Source organism: Thamnophis sirtalis, unplaced genomic scaffold (genome assembly GCF_051295495.1).
Source record: "Thamnophis sirtalis isolate CommonGarterSnake01/CBP01778 unplaced genomic scaffold, rThaSir2_p1.2 scaffold_5, whole genome shotgun sequence".
In the NCBI taxonomy this organism is placed as follows: domain Eukaryota; kingdom Metazoa; phylum Chordata; class Lepidosauria; order Squamata; family Natricidae; genus Thamnophis; species Thamnophis sirtalis.
The window spans coordinates 114,084,468-114,107,102 of record NW_028261385.1 but is presented as its reverse complement, the minus strand read 5'-3'; the positions used below and the strand labels follow the sequence as shown (position 1 = coordinate 114,107,102).

At 40.4% G+C, this 22,635-nt stretch overlaps 1 protein-coding gene across 1 annotated transcript in view; it reads left to right on the top strand.

The window, feature by feature from the left end:
* The window catches only part of LOC148045571 (lanosterol synthase-like), a 43,474-nt gene extending 22,864 nt beyond the window's left edge, over positions 1-20,610 (top strand). Inside the window, exons 13-22 of the mRNA XM_087716629.1 lie at positions 241-312; positions 918-968; positions 2,210-2,359; positions 12,674-12,770; positions 13,785-13,890; positions 14,137-14,202; positions 14,573-14,653; positions 14,823-14,993; positions 18,669-18,747; positions 19,939-20,610. Coding sequence (XP_087572755.1) covers positions 241-312; positions 918-968; positions 2,210-2,359; positions 12,674-12,770; positions 13,785-13,890; positions 14,137-14,202; positions 14,573-14,653; positions 14,823-14,993; positions 18,669-18,747; positions 19,939-20,154 — 1,089 coding nt within the window. The 3' untranslated portion in view covers positions 20,155-20,610. The remainder of the gene's footprint in view (positions 1-240; positions 313-917; positions 969-2,209; positions 2,360-12,673; positions 12,771-13,784; positions 13,891-14,136; positions 14,203-14,572; positions 14,654-14,822; positions 14,994-18,668; positions 18,748-19,938) is intronic.
* Positions 20,611-22,635: the final 2,025 nt, after the last annotated feature.

Sequence of the window (22,635 nt, the reverse complement as noted above, 5' to 3'; positions counted from 1 at the left end):
TCAGTATGCTAATAGCCTTATTCTGGCTTCTTTTCCTTCCTTATTTTATTTACATTTTTAAACTGGATATAATTAATATAACTATATTGGCTATGGTTTGCAGTGAGTGTAAATAGTATTCTAGCAATAAACCCTAAATGGAAATTAATGGTAATAAAATATTAAATAAAAAATTACAGAGATTGATTGGAATCTAAAATGATGTCTTTGCTTTATTTGATTAAACTCTTTTATTTAAAGGCTGGTGCCCATGAGAAGCTTGAATTTGACAACTGTCTGATACTTGCACATCAGCACTTCAGAATAGCACAGGTGAAAATGTCGCATTCTAGTCCCTGATCACATTTGAAGGATTTTTTTCCCAGCGGCCACTGAGCTATGTACTATAGACATTGTATCTATTGAACATTTGAGAATAAAAAGAACTACGGTAATCACATCATAGAACAAACTAACCATTTCTGATAGTCCCAACAACAACATCTGCTATCCCAGATCCTTACAAAGTACTTGATAGGTGGATAAAAAATTCTAAGTCCATCGCTCTTCTTAAAAATGAAAACCCTGAATCTGGAAAATAGAACTATGGAGAAAGGAAATGATAACTCCTATCCATTCTCATTTTATTATTCGTTTTTTATATCTTGCCTTTGTTTTTGTTTTTTTGTAAATAGCTCAAGTTTTTCCCCACAACAACTATCCTGTAAGGTGGGTTGGACTGAGAGAGAGTGATGGGCCCAAAATAACCCAGGCGGCTTTCACACTTATGGTGGGACTTGAACTCTCAATCTTCAGATTCCTATTCTACCACCTTAACCACTGGTTCTCTCTCCTCAAGCCCATAGCTAGAACTAAGTAACTTTGTTGTGGTTTACTCCTGCAAGATGCATATCATTATAATATTTTATCTCCTCCAGGTTCCAGATAATCCACCTAATTATGAAAAGTACTACCGTCAGATGAACAAGGTATGATTGTTCAAGGTGACAGAAAGTGGAAACAAGTTCTTAAATTAGCTGTGAAAACTTCTCTGTGCTCTAGAACAGAAGAGCTAGGGCAAATAAGAAGGGTGAAAGAAGCAAAGCAGGTTTGTAATTGTTGAGTGGATTTGGGGGTTTGTTTGAAGGAGCCTTCTGCTTTCCTGCTTGTACACTGAATGATCTAACAGTGTAAGACCTCAGAGGAAGTCACACTGTAGGATTATGGATGAGAGTGTTCAGTGAACACTCTGAACATTGGGCCATCTTTTAGCATTTCCCTTTCTTCTAGATGTGGCAGAATTGTTCTCTTTTCTCCAGAGGGCAAAATAGAGTGAGAGTGGCATTGGAATTGATTGTAATGATACATTATGGACTCTCATTCACTCAAGGCATTTAAAATAAATCTACCAGAGCCATGCTGCAAAAATCTGCATCATCATTAGAGAAGCAGAGTTTCATTGCTCCCATGTTCTAGATTCAGGTCAACAAATATCTAGACTTGCAGCTCACATATGCTAAACAGAGGCAGATAGAATATCTTGCCTGGTAATTTTTACCCCAAGAAGGAGTTGGAGGTTTCTAATATTTTCCTGAGTGCTAGAGCAATGTGTTTAAGAGAGAAAGAAATAGTAAGGCAGAGAAATTAGAGCATAAGAATGAGAAAAAAAGGAAAAAATTTGTTGAGCCTAATACCACCATTCACTTTGCCAACTTTCCATCCTTGATTCCCTGTTCTGACACTACTTCATAGATGCAGTGTAATTTACTATTTTTCCTTTTTACAATCTTGTCAACTCAATCCAAGCATACAAGCATACGTTTTTAGTTGTCCCCCTTTCTCTCAACTCTTTGACTTTTCCTTTATAATCTCAATGTACATCTTTTTTATTGGTTATTTTGAATTCAATTAATACTCATGTAAGCATACATTCTTGTTTTTTTCTCTTTTTGTTTTATGACACATATTTCTCAAGATTACCTTTCCCACCTCATTCAACATATTAATTCCTCCTAATAGTTTACATACTAATCACTAGCTTTTTACAAGTATTTACCTGTCTTTGATTTTCACCATATTTCATAAACTTTAGTTAGTTAGGATATGTAATTCGTTACTTCTTCTCGGTGAATGTTGCCATTTTAGTTTGCAAATTTGTTTTCTTTTGTGTTCTTTTTCGGTGTTCTGTGCTCCAAACCAAATTAAACCACTATTGTCTAATATCCACTAGGGTGGATTTCCCTTCAGTACTCGTGACTGTGGCTGGATCGTTGCTGACTGTACTGCAGAAGGTCTGAAATCTGTGATACTGTTACAGGAAAAGTGCCCATTCATCAAGGAACACATCCCCCCCAGTCGTCTCTTTGATGCTGTAAATGTGGTGAGCACAGAAAAGTAAATTTCTTCCTGAGAATCCATCTCCCCCACTTATTCTCATCTTGCCCATGCTGTGCAGAGTGACCAAAAGGGCAGAGATACTGAGGGGATAGCTGGGGGAGGGGGTTAGAGCAGAGGCAATTCATGCAGGGCAGAGAAGTGGGAAATCCTTGTCCAATGACCATTGCTAAATGGCATGGTCCTGCAATGTTTTGTTTAATGACTGTTTTGCTTAATGACATAAATTCCATTTCCAATTAGGGTAATAACCCGAGGACTACATGTAGAGATTTCCAGACAAGAAGTGGTGCTATGTTTTCTCTTAATTGTATTTTTAGGCTGCCCTGATCAATTATGACTTTAGGTGGTAAATAATAAAGCAAAACAGAAACAATAATAGCCAAATAAAAGCAGCAGTACAGATTTCCTGCAGAGACATCACTTCCATGTGGGTGAAGGAATGGGATCTCCGCTAGCTTTTCTGTGGTGAAGATCTGGGAAAAGGATGAGTTGAACCTGGAGGAATCAACAGGTGAGAGGGGGAGCCTGGGCGCCAAAGGAGGAAGCAAGCAACTTCCCTATCGGACAAGGGAAAACCCCTTGAAATCATCGGAGAAGAAATTGGCATTCATGGCCGAGCTTGAGTGGTGACAGCAGCACATGATGGAGAGAAGATAGCAACACAGCAACATCGGTGAGAATAAGTAAAACAACTAAACTAAAATGATGTAAATTCTACTAAAGATTCTTTGAGGTAGAATTTCAAAGCTTTGAAGCGAGCTGGATACAGCTCAATATTGGCAGCTATAAGGAGAGCTGAAAGCATGTGATTTGCTGTAGCAATAGAAGACTTGGAGTGATTTAAGAATGGAACGGACAAGCAGAGGAGGAGAGGGCTGTTGGAGCGATTTGGACAATAAACAGAAATTGGAGCCAGATAAATCAGTGATAACAGCAAAGAAGGAGAGAGAAATACTTTGGAATACTTGAGAGAAAATATCGGATGATTGAAGAGCGCAAAAAAAAAAAGCCTATACGAAAGAAGAGTAACACCGCCATCTAGTGGATGGTGAACTGAATAACAATATATAGGACAAATCTGCTGATGCAACATGAAAATATTTTTTTGTTGTTGTGATCTCTGAAATTGGACTAAAAAAAATCTTTTATTTTGAAAGATAACATTGAAAGAAGAAATATAAAGCTAAACTGAACTGTGGTGAGATAAAATATTGTTGAATTGTATTGAAGCATATTATAATTGGAAGAGAGAGCGTAGAGGATATATGAACTATCTGTGATACTCTGAAATTATCAACGTTATAAATAGATGACATAATATATAATAGTATATAAGAATTAAATTAAGGATCTATTAGCCTAAACATACTGTATACCTTGAGAATATAAAAAAATAATAATAGTAATATAGTGTTGAAGTAGGGGGTAGCAGTTTGTAGTTATTAAACAGACGATATAAGGTTATATACTGAATCAAATCAAGAACGTGTTAGGTTAAATATATTGAATATTGCATGAATATTGTGTGGATTGACTTACATACAAACCTGAATATATAGAAATTAAATTGTTAGATTGTAAGATTGAATGATATTGAATTGAAATGTACATGGAAGAGGGAAAGTTCAAAGATTGAGTGGAAACAGGCAGTGGGCAAAGAGAAGTATATGCTATTGTGGGAAAACATTATAAGGAAATTAAAATAAAAAATGACAAGTACAACAACAACAATTAGTAAAATGAATAGGAAGGCAGCATCCAATCCAGCATCACCAACGTCTTCACTCTCAAACCAGCATACAATTGCTTCCTTGACCTTTGTATCGCCTGGATTCAATGTTAACTGCAGTTTTTTCCTCTTAATTTCCTCTTCCAATTCTGTTCGTTTTACCCCTTGTTTATGTCTATGTGCTTTATTTATATTTATCAGTACTCCTCTCATATACGCTTTGCTTGCATCCCATACGAATTTCATAGGTGTACCTTTATTCATATTAAAAACAAAGTATTCGGTTAGCAATTTTTTACAATCATTGATATACTTTTCATATCGAAATAAGTTTTCATTCAATCTCCAAGACCTTCTTGCGTGTACCATCCCTCCCAATTCCATCCAAACTGGGTTATGATCCGAAAGGACCCTAGCCTCAATCTTTGTCTTCTTCACCCTAGAAAGCAAATCATTAGTGATTATTATGAAATCAATCCTAGAAAAGGATTGATGTCTATCAGAAAAGAAGGTAAAATCGTATTCCTTTGCATTTCTTTCTTGCCAGATATCTCTCAGTTCAAAATCATCCATCATGTCAAAAAAGGATTTAGGTAGCTTTGCTCGCATCTTAGTATTTGGGCGAGAAATCTTCTTATCTCTCTTGGTATCTATAACACCATTCCAGTCATCCAATAGTATACAAGTCCTATAATCCCACTGTACTAATTTAGCATGAAGATTTCTATAGAATCCGACTTGCTGTTGATTAGGAGCATAAATTCTTAAAAGCAATGTCTTTTTTCCCTTCTAGGATTAGATCTAACGCGATGTATCTTCCATAGGGATCTGCTTCAATTAATTCAGCTTTCATATCTTTTCTTAAGTATACAACTATACCATTTTTCTTTTCCATAGCAGAAGCTACAAAATGTTGACCAAGTCTTGGGTTAATCAGATATTTTTGATCGGTTGATTTAATATGAGTTTCTTGCAAACAAATTATGTCATTCTTAAACTGTTTAAGATAGTGAAATATTTTCTTTCTCTTCTGTGGAGAATTCAATCCATTGACATTCCATGTTAAAATCTTAGTTGTCATCTTTGGTTACCTGAAGCTATTTTAGAGCCTCCTGCATGGCCTGTTTAACCTTTGGCTTAGCTCCTCCCACTGCTTCTGGACTTGTTGCTGTAGCTCCTTGATCGATGGCAGGTGATTGTTGAGGTTGTTGCCTTTTAGCTTGTTGCTCCATTCGTCTAGTAATCATACGGCTAGGTCTTTGTTCCATAACACCTTGTGCTTCTAGGAGAGAGAGATGATCCATCTTATCTGGTAGTTGTGTGGTTTGCTGTCTGTCTTGTCCTTCTTGTGATCTTTCTCCGGGTCCAGATGGTGCAGGATGTTCAGCCTTCAAAATATTATAGTAAAAATCTCGGGCTTTCCATACGGAGTTGAGACAATATCTTTGCCTATCAAATGTAAGTATAATGCCAAATGGTGCGTCCCATCTGTACTGTATCTGACGGTTTCTAAGTTCTTCAACTAAAAAAGCATAATCTCTCCAGGCTCTTAGCATTTGAGGTGGTATCTCTTTCAAAACAGTCAGGTCTTGACCCCCAATTTGGAGCTTAGTGTTATAAGACTCTTGTAATATCGTGTTTCTGAGCTCTCTTGTAGTGAAGTATATAACAATGTCTCGAGGGAGCTGCTTCTGCTTTGCGACCCAGGAGTTAACACGATAAACTTTATCGATTTGCCAGTCAAACTTAACCCCGGGTCTTCCCACCAGACTATCAAAAGCTTCTGAAAGAATCTGTTTCAGGTTTTCCTGCTTTTCTTCACGTAACCCCCTTACTCTTAATGCCAGTTCCATTTGCCTGTACTGTATCATAATAATTTCTTTTTCAGCATTTTCAACTTTTTGTTGCACCACCTCTGTTTTCAATGTCAAGTTTATATTAGCTTCATTAAGATCCTCTAGACTATCTTCAATTCCGGAAACATGTTCTGTCAGTACAGTTACAAGCCCCAGCATATCATCTCTAATTTTAGCAACCCTGACATCAATTTTATCATACAACTCCTCTTTAAGTTCTTTATCTCCTCTTTTATCTCCTCTTTTATTTCCTCTTTAAAATCTTTAAGTTTGTCTTCCACTTTAATTGTCTGAGTGTTGAGAGCCTCATTTAATTCCCTCAAGAAAAATTCTTTTGTTAGCAAATCTCCAGTAGGGGGCATGGAGAGCGGAGGCTGCAACTTTGTGCTAAGTATTGGCGATGTGCTTCTGGGGGCTGAGGGAGGGGGTTTCAAATTAGGATTTGGTTTTGAGGCCATTCCAAGTTTTATCTTCAAACAATTAGTAAACTCTACTCGCCCACTGTACAGCTATGGAAAAAGGTACTAAATCTCCCCTTTATTTTGAAATTTATGAGGCTCCATAGGACTTTGCAAAAGGTTTCAGAAGATAAACATTGTAGCGAAACAGTTCAGCATACTCATTGCCATTTTAAGTGTCTTTATATAAGCAGAGTTAACGGAAGAAAGAAAGTCTTGTAAAAGTGAAACTAATTAGTAAAACTCTGCTGGCTGCTGTGAGGCAAAGTAATAAATCACTCCCTTCCTTTGAAGTTTTAAAGCTCTGTAGAACTTAACAAAGAGATTAAGAAAATAATCATTGTTACGGAAGAAGTCAGCAGGCTCATCGCCATTTTAAATGCCTCTTTAAATAGCTAGATTAACAGAAGAAGATCTTGTAAGAATGAAGCTAGGATTTGAGTAAACAATTTAAGTTCTCGCAAACGAGTCCAGCTCGTATTAAAATCAAATAGTTCAAGCCTTGTTCTGAGTGGGAGAATGCTTACTTCATGCTGCAAGGCAGCTGGAGATTCCCAGCATGGATACAGTTCTGCCTTCGGCTGGGCCCCCTCTCTCCGCAGACACAGAATCTGCAAAGATCAAAAGGCACTTGCACAGCAGAACTAATCCTCTTCCCTTCTTGCCCAAAGAGTAAGATACCTGTCAGACGTCTGATAGACGATCGTCTAAACAGATAGCGCGACCAGGAACTCGTGAGCAGCTATGTTAAGCTGCTTCCATCAGTAAGCCCGCCCAGGAAGTCAAACCAGCATACAATTGAGAGCACACTGGGTCTAGAGAAAGCGAGCTCAACAATGAACCTTCAGTGTACGCAAGATGCATTAGCAATGATACAAGAAACAATGCTGAAAACACAAGAAACAATTACAAAAACAAAAGAAACAATTACAAAAACACAAGAAACAATTACAAAAAACCACGAAGAAACTAGGAGAAATCATGAAGAAATTAAACTAGAAATGGGAGAAATGAAGAGAGATTAGAATAGATGATACAATAGGGAAAATACAAAGCGAAATAACAAAAAATGGACAAAAAATTCAAAAAGTAGAAACAAAGGTAGAAAAAACAGAGAAGAGAATAGAGATTGTAGATTAGAAGCTGACTACACTAAACAGACAATTAGGGAAAAAATAGTGTTTTTGGAACTTGAAAAAGCTGGCTTCTTTCTCCGCTTTCAAAATATAGTAGAAGAAAAGGAGGAGGATTTAGAGGAAACAATCACAGAGATTGTTGCGAACATATTACAAAATAACAAACAAGAAACAAGAAGGGACATAGACGAGGTGTATGAAATCCACACAAATTATGCTAGGAGACACAGACTCCCACTTTACTAGAAAATCGGTAAGAGATGAAGTATATAAGAAAGTGAGAGAAGAACAAATAACATATAAAGGAAGAGAGATACAAATCCTGAGACAAATCCCGAAAATAGTGAGAGACCAGAGAAGGCAATATGTTCCTTACACAACAACTAATAAAGTACAATGTAATGTTCAGATGACTCACACCAGAGGGAGTGATGATTACCTGGCAGGATAAAAGATATAAAATAGACACAGTTGAGAAAGCATATGAGTTCTTTGAACATCATTTCACCGCTGAGGAAGAACAAGAAAGTAAAGAGGAACCAGAGAGTAGAAGTCAAGAACAACAGTCAGTTGAAAACAGAGGAAGAAAGAGAACAAGAACAAAGAAGAAGACAGGAAAGAGAACAAATAGAACAAGAAGGTAGTAAAATAGGAATAGAGACAAGAAACGCAAGGAAACTAAGGGCGGCATACAAATAACACAATGGAACAAGAAATTAAGTTACTCTCACTAAAAATAAATGGATTAAACTCACTGGAAAAAAGAAGGCAAACTTGACTAGATTACAAAAAATGAATATGGACATAGTATGCCTTCAAGAGGTCCATATTAAAAAGCAATATAACAAACTACTAGAATATCCAAAGTTAGGAAAATTATTTGCAACATTAGCACAAAAAAGGAGGAATTGCAATATATATAAAAGAATGGATAAATGCAAAAAAAAAATGCAGATGAAGAGGGGAGGATTTTAATGATAGAAATAAAAACAGAACAAAGAAAAATTCTTCTCACAGCAATATACGCCCCAAATAAAAACCCAAAAGAATTTTATAAGAAGATCCACCAAAAAATAATAGAAATAGTATATGATATATGTCTAATTGGCGACTTCAAAGCTATAACATATATCAACGATGGCTCACGAAAAAACTAAAAGAGAAAGACGAATCTGAATATTACTCCGTATGGGATTTATTGGCTAGAGGAAAGGAGGGGAAAAGCAGGAAAGCAAAAAAGAAAGGAAGAAAGATGAACAAAACAATAGACAACTACAAAACCGGAAAAGGATTAAAAGATTGAAATATGAGATAGACTATAGCAAATAAATATTACACAAAATGATGTAAATGTACTAAAAACTGTTATACATAGAATATATAGAATATTACATATAGAATGAAAAAAATGTATGAAATAAAGTAAATGCACAAATATATAAAATCAGTTATAAAAGATTTAATATATTATATACTAGCTGTACCCGGCCATGCGTTGCTGTGACCCAGTTTGGGCGTAGTGGGGCAGCGGGTGGGTGCTGCCGTTGGTCAGGACTCGGGGCTGCTGGGCCGGGCGAGGCTGGTTGGGGGAGATGGTGCCGGGGCCTCGTGGACGTTGTTGAGCATCTTCTCGGAGGAGCTGCGCTCGGGCTTCCCCAAGTCGGTGGCTCAGGAGATTGAGATGTCTAGGATCTCGGAGGAGGAGAAGTCCTTGGTGTGCCGCCTCACGGGGCACCCAGAGGCTGCCCCAGCCCCACTGCACCTCAGGCTGCCACCGCTGCCACCACCCCTTCAAAACCGCCTTGGCGAGGCCGTAGCTGGCTCGCTGTGAGGTGGGGTGGAAAGTGCGTGCAGCTAGGTCCGCCTCGCCTCCTCTGGAGCTCCACTGGGCTGGCCTGGGGTAGGCCGGCTTAAGGACGGGGAGAGGCGGCCGAGGGATGGCGTAGGTGGCACCCCGCCACAGACAGCAAAGGCCCGGCGGGAGGGGAGGGAGAGGCCAAAGGGTTTCGGCTCCCCTTGGCGGAAATGGCCAAAGCTCGTCAGAGGAGGGGCGGAAAGGGGAAAGGGTGTGGCCGCAGCCCAGCAACACATATAAAGGGACCGTCGGGGTGAAGCTGGAGAGAGGCCGAATTGTTCCGAATATACTATACTCACTAAATGAACGCTATGATAAACGACACTGCTCAATTCCAATGCAATGTCACACAAAATAATTAAATCAAAATGAAAATAAATCGAAATCTATGAAAATTCAATATAACAATGCAATCGGAAACATTGAAATGGAATCATGAAATATTTAGTATAGCATGTGTTGCTGTCACGTCCACTAGATGGCGCTGGAAACATTGAAATGGAATCATGAAATATTTAGTATAGCGTGTGTTGCTTTTACATCCATCAGATGGCGCTGGAAACATTGAAATGGAATAATGAAATATTTAGTATAGCGTGTGTTCTTTTACGTCCACCAGATGGCATTGATTTTCAAAATTTTTTTTTTTACAAAAAATAATGTTTTTACTTGTCACAGGTGTGACATCTATGTAATATACGTATATAATATACGCCATTCGAATGCAACATTGTGTCAAAATTTCAAAGCAATCGGTGAAGCACTTTCGGAGATTAGCAATTTTGAACAAACAATCATTATATTTTTATTTATATAGATTATACAAAACAACATAAATGTAGTAAAAACTGCTATACATAGAACATATAGAATATTATATATAGTCATAGTTATAAAAGATTTATTTGTATAGATAAAACAGACATAGATAGGTAAAAAATGTAATGTGTTGCAAAGATGTAAAGTTTGTAGAAACAATTTTTTTTTTTTAAAAAAAGCAGCAGTACAAGGTGTGCCCACAAACAATAAGTTAGACTGAATTCACACCTTGTGATTTTCAGGGAAGTATGGGGCTGAATATACATCTAGATCAGCGGTTCTCAACCTGTAGGTCGCGACCCCTTTGGTGGTCGAACAACCTTTTCACAGGGGTCACCAAGGAGCCTCATGCAGAGAGGCTGGTAAGAAGCTGGCCCGAAGGACAGGAGCGGCTCGGGTTCCCCGCGTGGCGGAAGGAGAGGTGCCAGAAGACTGACAGGCTTCCCAGCAGGCATTTTTCAGCAATTGTTCCTGCCCGGGAGCTCCTACAGAGCGCAAACCTTCACTGGGGTTGAGCTGCATCAAAGTGGGAGGCTTGGACAGTGAGAAGGGCAACGGCTGAGGAGAGGCTGCGACGGTGGCCAAGTTTCTACCTGACATCGCTCCCCCCCCCCCCCCCCCCGGCACAGGCCTGGCTCTGCTGAGCTGGCTCTGCTTAGTTCTGCCAGGATCTGAGGGGGAAATTGTTAGCTGCTCATCTCTAGCACGAGCGCAAGCAAAATACCCTCCTGGGCCAGGATCAAGGTGGCGGGGACAACAATTCTTCTCCCGCTGTAGCCACTGTGCAATGAGGTGAGTAACTGGGTACGAAGCACAGGGGAGCCACGCTGCGCAGGAGACTCCTCAGCGCCAGACTCAGGTCGGTGTGAGCCACTGTCCCCTTTGTGTTGGCTCAGGAAGGAGGGGAATGGGGAGCAGCAGCAGCTGGTTGGGTGCAGGGAGGGAAGAGCTCCAGTTCTCCTGTGCTGCACAGGGTTCTCCTTGCGCAGGGTTCTGGAACTCTTCCCTCTCTGCATCCAGAAGTGGCTGCTCCGGTTCTTTCCTGAGCCAACACGAAGGGGACCTGGCACTGAGGAGTCTGGCGCTGAGGAGTCTCCTGCACAGCGTGACTCTCCTGCGCAGCACAACTAGCTACTCACTTCTCAGTGGCGGCAGCGGAAGGAGTCACTGTCCCCGCCGCCATGATCCCGGCCCAGGAGGGTATTTTGCTTGCACATGCAAGAAAGAGATGAAAGAGAAAAGGGGAGATAGAGAGAGAGAGAAATGAAAGAGCTGGAAGGAGAGAATGGAAAGAGGGAAAATAGAGGGGAACAAATTAAAGAGAGAAGGGGGAGAGGGAGAAAGAAATAAAAGAGCTGAAGGGAGAGAATGAGAGAGAGGGAAAAGAGAGGAAAACAAATCAAGGGGAAAGGAAGAGAAAAGAAAGAAAGAAAGAAAGAAAGAAAGAAAGAAAGAAAGAAAGAAAGAAAGACTAACTTTCTCAGACCTAAGACGAAAGCAATAGCAAGCTAGATCTCTTGCCAAGAAAACTGCAGTTTGCCAGAAGGCACAAATTGGAAGCAGGTCTGATATTTTTAAAAGAAAATAAAAGAGGTGGTGAAAAAATGCATCTGAAAATAAGATTATTTATAATTTAGATAACGTATTATATTGTCAAATAAAATCAAAATATATATCCTATTGCTGTTAGTACAATCTTGCCAGTTTCTATCAACGTAGAGTTCACTATGAAAAGATTACAGAGAAGCAATTTCCTACAATTAATAACTTTATTTTGGATTTGCTATCATGTTCAATGAGAAAGAAAGAAAAAGAAAGAGGGAAAGGAAAGGAAGGAAGAAGAGAAAGGAAGAGGAAAAATAGAGTAAAACAGAAATGAGAGGGAGGGGGAGAGAAGAGAGAGAGACCCTATTCCCACAGAAAATACTGAGCCATGAAACCTGGGTAGGCCTTTCGGGGGGGATGTCATGTGACTGGGTGCGAGTGATGTTGAGTTGGCTCTTTGAGTGTTTAAGATTGCCGACCCCTGTGCTACACCATGCTTCAAGACAAAATTTCATTTATTTGTAATTAGAAATAAATATTTCACAATATATAATTACATATTGATTTTGTGATTAATCACTATGCTTTAATTATGTTCAATTTATAGCAATAAAAATACATCCTGCATATCAGATATTTACATTACGGTTCATAACAGTAGCAAAATTATAGTTACATAGTAGCAACGAAAATAATTTTATGGTTGGGGGTCACCACAACATGAGGAACTGTATTAAAGAGTTGCAGCATTAGGAAGTTTGGGAACCACTGATTTAGATGGAGTGATGGCTCCATTAGAGACGATTTTCAAGGCAGATAAAGTCTGAACATTTTTGCAGCTTCCTGAAGACTCCTCTTTGACCAAGTCAGATTGTTCTTTGTCCTCTCTCTCTCTTTAGCTGCTAAACATGCAGAATGCGGATGGTGGCTTTTCAACCTATGAAACTATGCGTGGGGGCTGGTTGCTGGAGCTGTTGAATCCTTCAGAGGTATTTGGTAAGAGTGAAAACTTATATGGCTTCTTTACTTTCTCTAGAAGGCCTTCAGTTCCTTTTCTGGACAATTCATGTCAGTCTCTGCTACGGTTTATTCTGTCCAAGGGATGGTTGCCTTTATAGAATAAAGATGGGTTGAATCTACCGACCCCCCTCACTTTCCCAGTGCTCAGCAGTTTTCTTGCCTTCACCATGTAAAACGTGCCAGAATTTCACTGGAAGAAAGAAAAGTACCGTATTCTTCTAACTATAACATGCTCTGAAGTATAAGACGCACCTAGCTTTTGGGGAGAAAAAAAAAGGGGAAAAATCTGCCTCTGCCTCCCAGCAATTTGCCTCCTAGCAACAAACAGGAAACAGTACAGACGATATACACTGTTTGTGGTGTTATATTTCAGACTATACTTCTATAGATGCTGTTAAAATTGATGTGGCTTTCTGGAAGTATACATTATTCTCTGCTATTTAAAAAAAGATACAATAGCATTGGGCCTCTTCAGATCAAGCATTTATTTTAAAAAGCTTCTTCATTTTGTTAAGTCGTCTAGAACAATAATAAAGTAGTCTTTAAAAAATAAGTCTAATAATTTGAACATTCTATAGGCATTTATAGTGTTGATTTGCCTCCTTGCAGCAAACAGCCTGATTAGCAAAAGAAAAAAAAAACTGCCTTTGCCTCCCAGCAATTTGCCTCCTGCAGCAAACAGCAAGTTTCACTTTCAATTTCAGTTTAAGCATGGCCCTCCCGATCATCAGCTGTTTCAGGCTGCAGGGATTGCCACAGCCTATTGCAGCCTCCGCAAACCCCATTTCCCCCATTTGCTGCAAGGAGGTAAATTGCTGGGAGGCAGAGGCCAAAGGGTGGTGGGTGGGGCTACATTCAGTGTATAAGACGCACCACATTTTCACCCTTTTTAGGGGGGGGAAAGGTGCATCTTATACTCTGAAAAACATGGTATATTCCGCATCCAACATCCAGATAATTCTGACCTACTTGTTGCTGTGTGGTGTTTAGGTGATATCATGGTTGACTATACATATGTGGAATGTACCTCAGCTGTAATGCAGGCGCTGAAGCATTTCCACAAGTGCTTCCCGGAACACAGAACCCTGGAAATCAGGTAAACAAAGGCGAGTGAGGGTAGAAGGAAAGACTCTTTCAGAGTTTACTTTTATTTTACTTTATTTTATTTTACTGGACCTTCTTTTTGAGAAAGTCTGCTAAAGGACAAACTGCAGAATCAGGGCAGGGGAGGAAATAGATCATGATTCCTTAAGGGGAGAGAAAATCTTGATAGCTTAGGAAGGAGAGAACAGAGAGTGGAAATGTTGAAATGGTTTCCCATTGTGTTCTCCTTTTTATTTAGAGAGATACTGCAAAAGGGCTTGAGGTATTGTCAGAAAAAGCAGAGAGCTGATGGGTCATGGGAAGGGTGAGTATCTTCTAAATAAATACAGCTTGACAGTTTTAGGGCTTTCTATTCCAGACATTTCTTTGGATTGGAAAATGTGTCATTGCAAATAGGGAGATCCCTGGTTTGTTTCACAGATCCTGTTTTCTCACTTGTTGGTTTGCAGTCAGTGGCCCTTTGTAATTGTAGCAGAAGGTTACCCACTGTGAACCTGGAAGATCCCTCCTGTTTCTGGCAGGCACATCTCCATCTCTTTCTCTCTCCGTCTCTCTCTCTCTCTCTCTCTCACATTGCTGCAGAGAATGAACAACAGACAGCCCAGTATTTTACCCTCCCTTCCCTTCTGCCCTGAGCAGTCTGCATTGGCTGACTGATTTCTTTTCCTTTTTAGAAGCTGGGGTGTGTGCTTCACTTATGGCACATGGTTTGGATTGGAAGCACATGCTTGTATGCAGCGGACCTACTGTGGCAGGTGAGTCACCTCCTTTCTCCTTTCATTTCTGGTTAGGAGGAAAGATTGGCAGTGGAAGAAACTTCTCATGAGCACTTTAGGATAAAATCTTTTTCCTTGCTCTTCCAATCACTCTTTTGGTTGGCAAGGGTGGCTCTGAATTTCCATCCTTTTGCCTTTCTTCTCCTAGAGTGGCCTGTCAGGCAGTGTCCCGGGCTTGTGAGTTCTTAGTCTCCAAGCAAATGGAGGATGGTGGTTGGGGAGAGGACTTTGAGTCTTGTGAACAACGCAGATATGTCCAGAGCATTGCATCGCAGATCCACAACACCTGTTGGGCTCTCTTGGGACTCATGGCTGCTAGGTAAGAGCTTGCAGGATCCACTGCCTTTGGGGGTTGGTGGCTTCCCACAGAGGGAAGGGAGAAAGAAAGAAGTAAGGGAGGGAGGGAGGGAAAACAGCACAGCAATTTAGGGCTAGAAGGTCATCTAGTCCAACTCCCTGCTGCAACAGGAAACCTTACATTGTCTGGATTATTTTGGTGCCAGAAAAATTGCCAGAAAGGAGAAGGAACTAGGACAAGGCTGCCATGCAGAGGAAAGCAGAGATAGTCCTTGACTTATGACTACAATTGAGCCCATAATTTTGGTTGCTAAGTAAGAGTGTTGTTAAGTGAGCTTCACCACATTTTACCCAAGCCATGACATCTCCTGGTGAGTGACATCAAGTTGGCCACACCCACACAGTCACAGGACCGCTAAGCCAAACCCACAAAATAGGCCACACCCACAAAATAGGTAGGAATTTTGTTTCAAACCCACCACTGGTCCACACAACCAATGTTCCCTCTAATTTTTTTTCCGTGTGAGCGGAAAAGTATAGTGCTTGAGCAGCACATTTTCATACCTGAGCACCTGGATTTTTTCCATAGATGTCACCCAAGACAACGAACTTAGTGTTATTTGAAACTCAATTCTACCATGTAAATATCCATTAAGTAACGAAATCTCCCTATACAGGTAGTCCTCAATCTACGACCATCATTGAGCCCAAAGTTTCTATTGCTAAGGGAGACATTTGTTAAGTGAGTTTTGCCCCATTTTACAACCTTTCTTGCTACAGTTAAGTGAATCACTGCGGTTAAATCAGTAACCTGGTTGTTAAGTCAGTCTGACTTTCCTACTGACTTTCCTTGGCAGATGGTTGCAAAAGGTGACCCCAGGACACTGCAACCGTCATAAATATGAGGCAGTTGCCAAAGATCCAAATTTTGATCATTTGACCATGGGGATGCTGCAATGATCATGTGTGAAGAACAGCTGTAATTCACTTTTTTCAGTGCTGATGTAGCTTTAGTCATTAAGTGAACTGTTGTAAGTTAAGGACTATACTTTCCCCCTTACTATCCAATAGTCTGCAGTGATATTAGCAAGTTATGAATAAATTACCAACTGATATAGATTAGCAATTGGAGCACTTAAAGAAGCAAACAAAGAGGGGAGAGGAAGGGAGGGAGGAAGGAAAGAAGGGAGAGGGAGAGAGAGACAGAGACAGAGGGAGAGACAAAAAAGAAAAGAGGAGAAAGAGAAAGAGAAAGGGGAGTGGAGGGTGGGAGGATAAGAAAAAGAGGCAGAAAAAAGAAAGAGAGAGAAAGAGGAAAGGAAGAAAGAAGGAAGGAAGAAAAGAAAAAAGGAAGAAAGAAAAGAGGAGAGGAGAGAAGAGAAGGAATAGAGGCCAAAAAAGCAAACAAGGAAAAGTAGGGAAAAAACTTTCACTGGAAAACACTATTTTTCCATCAGTGCAAAACTTTCCTAAACAAGGTTAATTTTCTGGATTTTGACTTTCCGGTCCATATGGACCAAGAAGCCTTTATTTTCTTTTTCTAAAATCAAAATCTGCAGAGCACCAGCTCAACTCCCCCTTCCTGCGAAAAAAGTGGCTGTGTCTTGAGGGTAGTTTTGAACCAGGTCTCTTAAATCCTAGTCCAGCGCCTTAACTATTAAGCCCCTCAAGGAATGTGTAAAATAGCCCTTCCTAGGGCTTCCGCCTGTTTTTTGTCAGAAGTAAACTCTGGTAACAAATGGGGAATTATAATAACCCCAATCAATTTTGCTTTCTGTAAACTGTGTCTCAAATTATTAAAATGTCACTGCCTGTTTTATAATTTCAATAAAATTGTTAGAGACACATGATTCTTTCTAGCATGATTTCATACAAAAGCATTTTAAAGGTTTTAATGTGTTATTGAGAATAAATAAAGATTAACATTAGGCATAGAATTATAAAGTGTGAGTGGATTAAAATAGAATTCAACTATTATCACAGTCCCTTCCTACCACTGTATGGCTCCAAGGTGCTAAGGCACCCTCATGTATTGTAGATCCAAAATGAAAGTCTCTAAGAATATGGCTTATTGTGAGGGGTATTTTTTTCTCTTAAGTTTTTTAAAATTAAAATGTCCTAATTGGTGCGTAAAATATGTTGCAAAGCAAGTCTCCAGCTTCTTCATTTCTGCATTCTGAAATATTGTATCCTGTGTGAATGCTATTCATAACGTTGGTTTTATTCCTGAATATCTAGTAAATAAGCTTATATTTCTCCTATATTCTGAAGTTATACCAATCTTCTTGTGTTTTAATTTCAGACATAACATTTTTGTCTCTGATTGCATTGAAAAACAGAAGAAACAGATAATGTTAGAAAACTTGGGAGTCCCTATTCGGGCGGGGGGGGGGAGACGATGCCGCTGCGTCTCCCTCGGGGCGGCGCTGATGTCTCTCTTGTGGGGCGGGGGGTTGCGGTGAGTTCCTGGAAGCGAGGAGGTGGGGGGGGAGATAGCCAGAGTCCGCGTTTGGCTCTTTATCCCTGCCTCCAGGCTCCAGCTCTTTCCCCAGAAGGAAACGCCTTCCTTCCTTACGCTGAGCCTTGTTTAAAGGCTGCGGTTTTGAGCTCAGGCGAGATGGGAACAAAGGGGGGGGGTTTGCACAGAGCTTCTTCAGCTCTGACAGGATTGTGGGGAATGGGAGGATTTCTATGCCTTGCGGACAGCTGGGCATTTGCATCCCCCACTTCCTAACTCCTCACTGTTGCAGCCACTGCTGGTCCAACACGATTTTCCTCCCCTGGGATGGCAGCGGAGCCCCGGGGCTGCTTCTTCTGCGTCCGCTGGACTGTGGGGCTGGGAAGGGGGCGGGAAGAGCGGCGGGGCTGGCTGTGGCCGGTGGTGGCAGGCTGGTTCGCTTCCTCCTCCTCCAACAGGCAACAGCACTGCCGGATCCAGTTGTAGCTGGCCGCCTGCAAAACGTTTCCTTTACAGAGTTTCTCTGCGCGGCAGATAGAAATTCTGCGCGGGGCTTTCTTGCAAGGTGCGCGGCCGCGCAAGCGCGCACCTTAGAGGGAACAGTGCACACAACCACTTCCAATATAGGTGTTGTAACTGATTGTGCAAAACAGTATCCTTAGGATGTCTCACATCCACATTCAATTTTCTATCGTTTCAAATAAAGCATGCTGAGCTGTGAATAGAGTCTATCTGAAGACCTATTATACACCACAAGACCCTTCAGCAATGCCCTCAGTCACCTTAAATGTTTGCCGTGAATTGGGTAATTAATCACAGGTCTCTAATGGAAATTCTAACAAGAGATTGGACTGGATTTTTGTGCTTGGGGTACTGTAGCACATGGAAAAAGAGCTTTTCTGAACATAGATGTTTTCTCTGCTACCTTTTGTTTCTCTAAATTTAACTGCAAGTTAAGTTCCCTGAATCTGCTTGTAGCAGTTTTATAGGGAGCAAGTGGAGGAGAAGGGGAAGATGGTGATTTCTATCCTGCCTTTATAATGTGCATTCAAGGCAATACACATTATGCTCTGACCTCCTCCTCTTGTCCTCTGTGGGATGAATTAGATTGGGAAAGAGTGACTGGCCCAGAGTCATCTAGCCAGCTTTCATGATTAATGGAGCACTAGAACCTACTAGCTTCTAGTTTCTGTCCAGCCTCTTAAATACTACATCTGATTGGTTCATTTTGCTTTGCAGGTATCCAGATGTTGGAGTTCTGGAAAAGGGAATTAAACTATTGATTGAGAAACAGCTGCCTAATGGGGACTGGCCCCAGGTAAAATGTCTCTTTTTTCAGTTTACCTGTCTTTTGCTTAAAAGCATTGTGCCTCAATTACTTAGCCCTTATAATCCTTCTCCCTGGATTTTTCAGCATCAAAAATGTTCCTTTTCTGTTGCTCTGTAGGATTTACTGATATGTTTTTACTTATCTTCTGCATGCCCTACCAGCTAAGTGGTATATTCTTTCCCACTCTTAGGCTACTCTTGAGGAACTGCCATGCCAACAGTTTTTAATGCTTAAAAGGCTTAGTTCTCAAAGTCCTCTTCTCAGCTTAGGTCCTTTTATCCGGCGTGCAGAGCCAATAAGCCACACCAGATAGATGGAAAGCAATAAGACTTTTATTTGCAAAAAAAAAAAAAAAAAAAGATTGCCAAGAAGCAAGTTCCAAAATGGCCACATCCCTGCTTACAGTGGATTCCCATTTATGCAGGTTTGAAAATCATACATTGCCATGAACCAGTCACAGAAACATTACTGTAAACCAATCATTAAAAGTAACATCATGCACACATTTCAGAAGTAACATAATTCAATCAAAACCTACAAGGTTTGCTAAGACTTTTATCTTATCAATAATATTCCTACACTAAAAGAATTCCTGAGAACTTGGTACTTTGACCTTGTCCATCATCTTAATGGACAGCCATTCTTGAGCAGGAAGGCAGATGGTCTGGCTTCCATCTATTGCTATTTTCCCTGCCTAACAAAGCAGCTCAGTCAGTGGATAACCACACCATCCCCAAAGCTATTACTATATGCTAAATAATGATTAATATATGAATTAAAATACATTAAAGTGGGTTGTCCCCGAACTCTCATGAAGTTGCTGACATGCTTAAATATGGATGGAAAACAAAAAGCATCTGCCACTACTGCCTTGTACTTTGCAATAATATCATGAGTTCAGTTTTGATTTATTCTGATACCCTTCTTGGTTAAGTCCATTTCAACAGCAGCAAGTCCCTCCTTTTTGAATTCCTAAATTATCCTCAAAATATGCAGACTTTTTATTCTTTTGATATACAAGGCAAGTCAACTTGTTAGAAGCTTCCCGTATGTGGTCATGTATGTTAGGGGCAGGTGACTCACGTTTTATTTTCCTTTCCTGCAGGATCTTTTGGGCTATGAAATGCACAGGAAAGATGAGAGGGAAGCTTTACATTTTGTTTCTTGTTTTGCTTACAGGAGAATAATGCAGGTGTATTTAACAAGACTTGTGCTATCAGCTACAGCTCCTATCGAAATGTCTTCCCCGTCTGGACCCTGGGGCGCTTTTCTTCCCTATATCCTGACAGTCCCCTTTCAGGCAAATGCTCAACAAAGGCAATAAGAAACGGGAGGAAAGAACTGGCTGCAGAAATGACCAACAGGCATAGTTTAGGATTTGCTGCTTCGTTGTAACAATCTTGAAGTCTGTCTGAGGTTCTTTTTGAGGCAGTAACTTGAGGCCAGTCAAAGGGACTCTTTTCCAAGGAACCGGTGAAGAGAGAAGTCAGTGAAAACCTGCTGCTGCCCTGTTGGTTGTTGCTCCTTATAAAGTGTCTCTAAATTCTGCTACATTTGGAAGAAAAAAGCCCTTATCTGGCAAAGACAAACACATCTGAGGAAAAATGTAAATATGGAGTCTTGAAGACTTGTGGAACTTTGTTCTTCTGACTGTTGAAGCTCCCCTCTCTTAAGTAGAAATAAGGGTTCCACCACAAAACCGCGGTAGACTAAAGCGCGTGTGACTAAAGCGCGGTGACAAAACCACACCTTCAAAACCGCGCGACAACAGCGCGCCGACAGAAGCGTGCTGTAACATAGCCCTAAAAATAACCCTAAACCTAACGCTAAACCTACCCTAAACCTAGCCCTAAACCTTACCTTAAGTTAAATCGCGCTTCTGTTGGCACGCTTTTGTCGGCGCGCTGTTGTGGGCGCGCTTTTGACATCGAGGTTTTAGCCCCGTGGTGTTGTCGGCGCACTTTTGACGTTCGCGGTTATGTCGTGCCACGGAAATAAGAGGAAAAACATTAACCACCTTTATTCTGTCCAGTCATTGATATGCCCTACTTGTGCATAACCCTAACCCTAAGATTTTTTTCCTCCTTCTTTCTTTTTTTAATATTTCTTAAGATATCCCTACTTCCTTTTGCTACTTTCTTTCATCAATTTATCTATATTTCATCGCTGTGCACTATTTCTCTCCCCCTTGAAGAATTGGTTTTATTAAGACCCTTATTTAAAAAAATGAATTCTTTTTATATGCTTGTCTTTTGTATATATGATCCAAGTTTTCTGACTTTTCATTCATCATAGATTTGCTTTAATAAACAATAATTTTAAAAATGTTTGTAATCTTTGATGTCCTTAATTTTGGTTTTCAAGCTTTCCTCAGTTCTCTGAGGTCATTATCAAAAGGATCATATTTGCATACAGCATTCAAAATATAATAAACACTTTGTTTGCATAAACAGGAATTATCCAAATAACATTGGCTTTCAGACTAATCCCCAGCCTGACTTAGTGCAAATAGTTGTGTAATTTACCTAGGCTAAAAACCAAGAATTTCTATACTTGTATAGGCTATTTTATATTAGGGAATATAAATAGCATTAGGGAAATATGATCTGGTTCATCCATAGTTTTTATATGTAGTAATAAAAAGTATAGGTTTTAGAAAAATTAAAAGATGACGGGTGATATGATTTTTTTCTTCTTTCCTTAAATATGGATTTCTTTCATTTTTTAAAGGGAATGCTTATTTTTCCTGAGTCATGTGGGGTTCTCCAATAGATCAAACATACATGCATGCATACATACCAGGGGTGGGTTTCAGCTGTATGGGCCAGCACGGAGGTTCTATGATTTGTGATTCTCTTCCATTTGCAGAGCTTAAGCCGAAGCAGAGATCCTATAGAATACTGAGAGAAATGAGTGTATGAAAGGTTTCAAGTTAGAGACTTAGCACTATTGAAGTTTTATGTGCACTGAAAAATAATAAACTTTCTTCCCAAGAAAAAGAAAGAAAGAAAGAGAGAGAGACAGAGATGAAAGAAAGAAAAAGGGAGAGAGAGACAAAAGGAAGGAAGAAAAGAAAGAAAGAAAAAGAAAGAAAAAAGAAAGTAAAAGAAAGAAAAAAGAAAAACAACTTATGACCACAATTGAGGCCAAAATTTTGGTTGCTAAGCAAGAGCATTGTTGAATTGAATTCAATTGAATTGAATTTATTGCATTTATATGCTGCCCTTTTCCCCGAAGGGGACTCAGGGCGGCTCACAATCCAAGTCAGGGAAGGGGGTACAGATAAGGGATAAAAAAGACGAAAAGAACAATACATAATTTAAAAGCACACAATAACCATACCATTCGAGAAGGGGGGCAAAAACTCATGTCGGAACAGCCAGGTTTTAAGGGCTTTGCGGAAGGCCTGGAGGGTGGTGAGGGTTCGAATCTCCATGGGGAGCTCGTTCCAGAGGGTCGGAGCAGCCACAGAGAAGGCTCTCCTCCAGGTAGTCGTCAGTCGGCATTGGCCGGCGGGTGGAATTCGGAGGAGGCCTAATCTGTGGGATCTAATCGGTCTATTGGAGGTAATTGGCAGCAGGCGGTCTTTCAAGTACCCAGGTCCAATATCATGAAGGGCTTTATAAGTGACGACTAGCGCCTTGAAGCGTATCCGAAGACCAATGGGCAGCCAGTGCAGCTTGCGGAGGATAGGTGTTACGTGGGTAAACCGAGGTGCACCCAAGATTGCTCGCACGGCTGCATTCTGGACAAGCTGAAGTCTCCGAATGCTCTTCAAGGGCTGCCCCATGTACAGCACGTTGCAGTAGTGAGACTAGGTTACCACCTAATCGGTTGACTTCACCCCAAGATGCTATAAAATCAGATAAGCATGTA